Source organism: Sinocyclocheilus anshuiensis, unplaced genomic scaffold, assembly GCF_001515605.1.
Source record: "Sinocyclocheilus anshuiensis isolate Anshui unplaced genomic scaffold, SAMN03320099.WGS_v1.1 scaffold587, whole genome shotgun sequence".
In the NCBI taxonomy this organism is placed as follows: domain Eukaryota; kingdom Metazoa; phylum Chordata; class Actinopteri; order Cypriniformes; family Cyprinidae; genus Sinocyclocheilus; species Sinocyclocheilus anshuiensis.
Genome location: NW_015552579.1, coordinates 144,492 through 153,209, shown reverse-complemented (window position 1 = coordinate 153,209; position 8,718 = coordinate 144,492). Strand labels below are relative to the sequence as shown.

Sequence of the window (8,718 nt, the reverse complement as noted above, 5' to 3'; positions counted from 1 at the left end):
CTGGCAATTGCCGGATAATGAAAAGTAGGCTTTCCATGAAATTTCCAATGAAAACACAATGCCTAAATGGCTATTTGGCTATTGACTAACATACAGTCAAAAGGAAAAATTGTATCGGAGGCACAGCAGAATTTAAGTGAATTTTCTGAAATGTGAATTGGGATCCATTTCAGTTTCATGTTAACTTTAAAGACTTAAGTGTAAAGAAAAAGATTAATTTTTTTTTTTGGTGTTTATAAGTGTCACCTCATCAAAGTACACAATCTGTCAAAGAAACAAAATCGATGACTTCTCATACTCTTAAAAATAAAGGTTCAAAAAGGGTGGTTTTCACAGCAACACCATGGAAGAACCATTTTTAGGTTCCCCAAAGAGCATTGCAGCAGAAGAACATTTTAATAATCTAAAGAAGCTTTTTCCACAATAAAGATCCTTTGTGCGATGGAATGGTTCCATGGATGTTAAAGGTTCTTCATGGAACCTTCAAAGCCAACAAAGAACATTTATTTTCAAGAGTCCAGCCTCTTTACAGTGCTTACATAAAAGTTCAGACCTCGGCTCTGAAACAAGACCCTTACATCTAATACAATCTAATAAGAAGTAAATATTTTTATAAATATAAATCCACTGAAAAAAACACTGTAGAGAAAAGTGCTTCTTTCAGGGCTTGGCATGAGCTGTTGACAGTTTAGTGGTTGGCTTATTGATTTTGCTGCATTCATGCATTGGACCACTATGTGCTAGTAGGATGGCATTAAGACTGTTGAATCTACATAACCGTTTCCCATCACCCTCATGCCTTCATGTGGCATCCTACTGTTCGATTGGTGGACAGCAGGTTTGCAGGGGTGAGGTGGTTGCTGGGTTGTGCATTGATCAGCCTGGTTGTCCAAGTACTGGCTGTAATAGTCCACGCACTGATGGGACGTATCCCTCTGCAGAAGCAAAATATTGTTTGTCACTTCTTTGACCTTACTGTAGTCCTCCCCGGCACAATCTAACCCCTCAGGTTCGCGGTTTGGGTCCGAAAGCGGCCTAAGCAGTAGCATATTCTCCGGGTTGACCCTTTGCACCTCTACGTATTCCAAAGAAGGTGACGGAGGCACGCCAGGAGCAGGAGTGCCGACGCCGTCCAGGTTAAACTGGTTGTAGCTTTGAGAATGTCGGCAGGCTGGTTTACTGAAGCGGCCCTCCTGTTGCGGGATGTCCTGATGGTGTAGCTGGTGATAGTTGCTTGGCGTCGTGTGTGGCGATGAATGGTTGAGGATCTCTGGGACGCTGTGGTAGGCCGGTTTCGCAGCTCCCACTTGGTAATGATGGTGAGTTTGCGGTTGAGGAGACGAAAACACAACGGGCCAGGTTTTGCCGCGTCCATCGGCGGACTCTGGAGAACCGGGTGCGGGACCCTGGCTTTCACTGCTTTCAGTAGAAGCCCAGCTCGTTTCTCCATGTTGGCTGTACTGATGTTGATCGCTTCCACTTCCACTTCCTTCCCGTCCCTCCATGCACTTCTCCAAAAGCAGAGTGCGACTGTCGCAGCTTCCCCGGCCCGAGTCGCTGTCCGACGGGCTTTTGGACTTCATGCAGTCCTCTGATAGATCTTTACCATCCAGTACCAACTCTTGCTCCTCATTGTCATACACCTCAAGGTACTCCACCAGTAACTCGTCGTAATCGGTGGTTGGAGGGAAACCTTGGATCACCAAAGTATTGAAAACTTCCTCTGACTTTCCGCTCTGTAAAAGTAAAGCAAGTGAGAAAACTGCCTCAAAAATGCAATTAAAAATGTGGCATGAAGGACGATATCAAAACCTTTATATCCTGAGCACATGCCTCACAAATAATGAACTTGTGAGACATTTTAAAAGAATAGTTCACCCAAAGTTAAAATTGTCATCGTTTACTCACCCTCAAGTTGTTCCAAACCTGTACGAGTTTCTTTCTTCTACTGAACACAAAAGAAGATATTTTGATGAATGTTTGAAGAATGCTATTCTTTCAGTACTATGGAAGGCAATGGCTACCAGCAACTGTTTGGTTACCAATATTCTTCAAAATATCTTCTTTTGTGTTCAACAGAAGAAAGAAACTCGTACAGGTTTGGCAAAACCTGAGGGTGAGTAAATGATGAGAGAATTTTCATTTTTGGGTGAATTATCCCATAAGGCAGGGGTGTCCTGTCTATACTGTGAAGCTGCTTTGATGCAATCTGTATTGTATAAATAAAAATAAATGTGAGGACTTAAATTAACTTGCAATGGTTGGATAAAACAATAATTAATAGCATTCAAACATACGTGCCATCAGCTGTTAGAAGGTGCAAAAAACAAACAAATGCTAAGATCCCATTTACCATGCTGATAAAAACCACCAAAAATGTTGCAATTATGGAGTCTACCTGAAAGCTAACCTGAAGATTTTTTACATTTGATTTGGACAAGAGATGCATGAGTGATCTTTCTATTACCTTCAGCAATTGTTTTTCGAATCCTTTGATTTTTGGTCCAGGAACAGGAGGCAGCAAACAAAGCTTCACACTGAATACAAATATAAAAAGCAGAATAAGATTCAAAAAGTTGTTTTTCAAAGGTTAAATAAATGCTTTATAAACTTTAAGTAGATACAATGTACTTAATTTGGATTTAATTTGGTTTTATTTTTGAGGTCAATGCACAGTTAAGATCAATTTCTATCAACAAATATTTTCCTGCATGATCATAATATAAGCACTATGGATACTGAAAAGGGACTTATCTAGAATACAGAACAAAAGCTTCCATGTGTCCCGAAAGGATTAAGAGATTAATTTTGGATCCCGTTCGTCCTTGTACTTTTGAGAATGCCTCACATTATTTGACAGTGTAATTAGTCTATCTTTGTCTATTTAAATCTGTGCTGATAGAAACTGGCCTAAAAACTACATTTGAGAGTAAAGTGAGGTACTGCAATATCTGGATCAATCCTCTAATGGCAATTTAATCCTACATAATGAGTATTTGTCAGCAAGAACAAAGAGGCAAATGATGTATATAACTGGTCCAAGCCAATTTGATTTCGATCAAACTAAGAGGCATGAATTTTACATTTGCCAGTGATGGTATAAGATGATATTCAGTGCTCTCCACTAATACTGGCACCCTTGGTAAATATGAGCAAAGGCGGCTGTGAAAATAAATCTGCATCGTTTATCTTATTGAAATTTTAAAAAATACACAAAATTCTAACCTTTCATTGAAGTATAACAATAGAAAGTGGGGGGAAACTCACATTATCTCCAATGCATGTTGGCCACAATTATTGGCACCTCTAGAAATTCTTATATTCCCACTAATATTTACATTTTTTAGCACACCAGGGTGACTAGGAGCATGAAATTGTCCAGCCATGACTTCCTGTTCCACAGGATTATAAATATGAGGAACACAAAGGCCAAATTCCCTTAATCATCCTTCACAAGGAGTAAAACCAAAGAATATAGTTCTGATGTGCAGATTGTTGAGCTTTGCAAAATAGAACGTGGCTTTATGAAAAGAGCTAAAGCATTGAAAATCCCCATTTCCACCATCAGGGCAATAATTAAGCAGTTCCGGGCAATCGATTAAAGATGTTAAAATCTGCCTGGAAGAGGATGGGTGTCTATATCGTCCTAATGCACGGTGAGGAGGAGAGTTTGAGTGGCCTCTCCAAGGATCTCAGCTAGAGAATAGCAGAGATTAGTTGAGTCTTGGGGTCAGAAAGTCAAAAAAAAAATCAAACAACCCCTACATCACCACATGTTGTTCGGGAGGGTTTCAAGAAAAATCCTCCTCGCTCATCCAAAAACAAACTCCAGCATATTCAGTTGTCAGACACGACTGGAACTTCAAACAGGACTGGCTTCTATGGTCAGATGAAACTAAAAAAAAGAGCTTTTTGGCAGCAAACACATGTGATGGATTTGGTGTAAACAGGGATAAAAAAGTGCCCCATGCCCACAGTTAAATATACTGCTGGATCTTTAATGTTGTGGGGGCCTATTTTTCTGCCGGAGGTCCTGGACATCTTGTTCACATACATGGCATCATGGATTCTATCAAAAACCAACAGATAAAGAATGTAAACCTGACTGCCTCTGTTAGAAATTTTATAATAGGCCGTGGTAGGATCTTCCATCAGGACAATGATCCAAAACAAACATCAAAATCAACAGAAAAATGTCTCACTGAGCACAAAATGAAGATTCTGCCATGGCTGTCCCAGTTCCTTGACCTGAACCTTATGGAAAATGAGTGCGGTGAACTGAAGAGAAGAAGCACCAACATGGAGCTGGGAATCTGAAGGATCTGAAGGAATGGTCTCTGATTTCTTGTCAGGTGTTCTCCAAACTCTTCAGGCATTATAGGAGAAAACTGTTATCTTTGGAAAAGGATGTTTGCAATAATTGGGTGCCAATAATTGTGGCCAGCGTGAACTAGAGAAAAACATTTATTTCAAAATGAGATTTTCCCCCCACTTTCCATTGTTTAACTTCAATGATAGATTAGAATTTTGTGAATTTTTTGAATGAAAGATCAAAAGGATAAAATGATGCATATTTATTTTCACAGCCACCTTTGCTCATATTTACCAAGGGTGCTAATATTAGTGGAGGGCACTGTAGAATAAAATGCGAAACTAATCAGATAAGATATCAATCAGCAAAATAATGTTCAAATATATAGGAAAGCAAAAAATATAAATAAATTAAATAAGGAAAATAGATTAAATAAATGTAAAAAAATAAAGATTTAATAATTTAATATTTAATTTAATAAATATGAGACATGAAAATGTTTCAGGCTCAAAAACGCACCTGTTTCGTTTCACGTTTAGTGTCCAGGTGAGGATGAGGACGATGAAGACAGAGAATATCGTGATCATGATCCACAGCGAACGCTCTCTGGGTATATCTATATATATCACAAACACAAAATCAGGAAATGGTGATGAATAGAGTACATCTCTACTGCAATTTGTTTTTCCACTTATGACAAATCAAACTGTGGTGGCACCAACAGTACTTACAAAACTAGAAAGAATAACAGAATAAACAGTGGGTAAAATTGTCACACACAAAAAAACCCTCAAAATAAACAAGTTAGAACAGAGTGGTTTTTGAAAATGTTGTGAGCTGGAAACAGGCTGATCTCTTATTTTGCTCTATTTCATGCTCGCTGCCAACAGGTGCGACTCCCACCGGGCCTGACTTTCCATGGAAGCTCCCGGGCAACTGAGGCCCAGCCAGAGCTGCGGCTCAAAAACACACATGGCTGAGGTTGTGCTAGCCGGGTGAAGATGAGTTCATAACTCCCTGGAGAACCTGAAGGCCTGTTGGTATTCCCTCTAGAATTTTCTGAGCTGCTAGATACATATGTGTAGAGCAGATTTGTTCGCAGCCTCCGCAGGAGACCATGGAGACACAGAGTGTGGTCCTAAAACGGCTCTCTGGAGGTGCTGGATGATATTTTAATAGGCTTCACGCATGCCTCGACCTACTGGGCTAGAAATGTTTTGCTTGTCTTACATGTGTCTAAACTGAAATAGAGCACATGTTTTCAGATGTGACCATTTTTCGGATCACTCCTGGTGCACATTTAATTTTTGGAGAGCTGGTATTTTCAATGGCTTACATCTATACTATTTATATAAGGTTCAAAAGTCGGACATTTGAAAATTACAAATGGATTACAAATGTAAGTTAAATCAGAAAATCATAATAAACTCAAACTGTTATGCTGATAATATAATTGAATAATAATCAAATTATGTTAATTTTATATAATAAATGGTTTTTACTATATTAAATACATTTATATAAATATAAAACAAATATAATATCTATTTTTTTAATCTACATCATTTTTAAATATTGTTACAAATATTATTAAACAAAATATTTATAATAATCAAGTTTACTTTAACTAATGAAGAAAAATAAATACTTACAGTCAGGAATTTTGACATAGGTGGTTTGGGTCCACTCACTCCAGAACCCATGATCGGGTTTACATCGCACCTGCACCATGTATTCTTTATCAGGGTGAAGACTGAACACATTGTAGTACTTCTGCATGCCAGCATCATATACCTACATAGAAATAAAGAGAGCATAAGCTACCACTGCAACACTTTTTATAAGTCTCATTAATCAATATGAAAATAAATGAAATATATATATATAAATGCAATTTATATCATTAATTTTTTGAGATTTTGAATTATTTCTAACTATATTTTAAAGACAGCAGAAGCTACCACTGCAACACTTTTTATGTCTCATTAATCAATAAGAAAATATATGAAATGATATATATATATATATATGCAAAAAAAAAACTTTTTTGAGAATTTTAATTATTTCTAACTATATTTTACCGATTTAATAAAAAATAAAATACAAATTTAGAGATGAGAGGAGGAAATGTTTCAGGCTTGTTACTTGTTACTTTTATTAATTTTATAATTATTAATAACATTATTAATTAACTTAATTGTATTATTGTAATCATTAAAATAAATGATAAAATAAATAAATAAAAAGTATTAAACTTAATTTTGTTGCATAACGCACATTTGTTAATATATCTACTTATAAAGTTGTTTGAATTCAGGTCAAAATAGACGCCAGCTTTATACTCTTACCTAGATATAAAGAGAGCATAAGCTACTGTACCACTGCAATTAACTAAGCCAATATTTTTTAATAACATTTTTTTAAAATAAGTAATAAAATATTAAATAAAAAATACAAATATCAAGTACTATATATGTTGATAATATGTCTACTTATACTTAAATTAGTGTGACTTCAGATCAAAGTAGATTTGATCATTTTTCATATTTATCAAGTTAGCACTTAAACTTATGACAAATACATCATCAGCAAAAATCATCAGTTACATATGTTGTCTGAGCCAATACTATTGCTCTCGGGTTACTCTGTTAATCATTATTGGTCATGCCTCTGTGTTACTGAAGCACAGCCTTTGGGGGGATAATCTGGTTTGAACTAGTCCGTTGTTCTGCACATTTAGCCTCCCTCACGTTTCTGCGGACTAATGAAGACATAAACCCAGACTGGGACAGTCAATGATTAAACTGCTTTGTGTAACAGCTGACTTCATGTCGGCTCACTGGCTGCATGTCCACTTGCTCTCAGCGTTCCATTCATTTAAGATCTTGGATAAAGTCACAAAAAACAACAGCTACTTTTGACCATCTCTAACTTGTTGGCTTACATTCAAGTTGGTTGGCAATACTAGTCCATAATACCAAGAAAACAAGCATGTGAAGTATGTTGTAAAGATTACCAACTGTAGATACTAGATGTCTAAATAGTTGGGTGAAAACAGGGTAACAAAAGTCCATCTCAATATTATCTAGACTTAAATCTAGTTACATTTCTACAAATGTAGCTGATAATTAAACATTTTCTTTTTTTTTTTCAAACCCACCTCCCATTCTTTATCTTTTTCTTGTTTAACTCGTAGCTGGTAAAGTAGCGTGATCCACCCTGAGCGAGTGTCTGCGGTTCGGGGTTTCTCCCAGGACACTCTCACGAACGGACCCTGTTCATCATGGACCACAACTGCTGTCACGTTCTCTGGAGTGTTTGGTTGAACTGTGGGTGAAAAGGAGAGGACAGAATAGGAAATATACCACAATTAAACCTTCCTGCTGTGATCACTCACTTCAACACAATTATTCTGATTTGTACTAATATTTTTAACAGTACATTTGATTTTGAATGTGTAAAGAAGCCTGAAATGTGAAATGTCATACACTAGACTACCAAGTTTGGGGGCAGTAACATTTTTGGAGTTTGGAAGATGTTTAGGCTGCATATATTTGATAAAAATGAGGGCTGCCCCCTAATAGTCGACTAATCGTTAGTCGACCAGAGGAGGCTTGGTCGACCAACATTTTTTAGTCGCTTAGTCGCAGAAAAATCCACATTGGCAAAGTCACGCAGATCGTTAACAGGTGATCTATGGTAATACAGTACATCCGCAGGACATCCAAACGCTCGCCTATCAATCATCCACCACACATATGGCTTATCATCTGAAATATGTAAGTCGGCCAGAAGAGGCTCGGTCGACCAAAATTGTATTAGTCGCTTAGTTGCAGAAAACAAAAATGTAAAAAAATCCATGGGCGAAGTCACGCAGTCCGTAACTAACAGATCGTTAACAGCTAGTCTATGGTAATACAGTACATCAGGCAGGACATCCAAACATTCATCGACCTCAAATATGGCTTATCATCTGAAATATATAAGTATTAGCAACTTTACATGGCCGCTTGATCTAATGTTAACCTAGAGAAATGTGCGCTATATTCAAGTGTCTGTGTGGAAGCTGAACATTAGTGCTCAATGAAGGACAGATGGAGGCGCCGGTGTGCTCACTTGCTCTTAAAGCAGCACTATGTAACTTTTGGCGCTCTAGTGGTTAATAAACAGAACTGCACACATCCCGCGGAAGAACATTCCAACCGGAGCTACTTCTCTAAATTTGTCTACTGGCGATTCACGCAGGTTTGTGTTACTCCGCAGAGGTGACGACCCGACCAGGCTACAATAGTCCAAATATAAGTAGGCTACTTATTATAAGTGTAGCGTAGTGATTCGGAATAAGACTAAAACGAGGTTTGGAAGATGAATTCATGATGTACTCGCTCATTATATACATTTTGCTA

At 37.5% G+C, this 8,718-nt stretch overlaps 1 protein-coding gene across 1 annotated transcript in view; it reads right to left on the bottom strand.

Annotated features, from left to right (window-relative positions):
• Window positions 1–467: 467 nt before the first annotated feature.
• LOC107665241 (prolactin receptor-like) overlaps window positions 468–8,718 on the bottom strand; it is a 29,344-nt gene continuing 21,093 nt past the window's right edge. The window contains exons 5-9 of the mRNA XM_016456044.1: window positions 7,473–7,639; window positions 5,965–6,106; window positions 4,832–4,928; window positions 2,468–2,537; window positions 468–1,736 (exon numbers count right to left, since the gene is read on the bottom strand). Coding sequence (XP_016311530.1) covers window positions 741–1,736; window positions 2,468–2,537; window positions 4,832–4,928; window positions 5,965–6,106; window positions 7,473–7,639 — 1,472 coding nt within the window. The 3' untranslated portion in view covers window positions 468–740. The remainder of the gene's footprint in view (window positions 1,737–2,467; window positions 2,538–4,831; window positions 4,929–5,964; window positions 6,107–7,472; window positions 7,640–8,718) is intronic.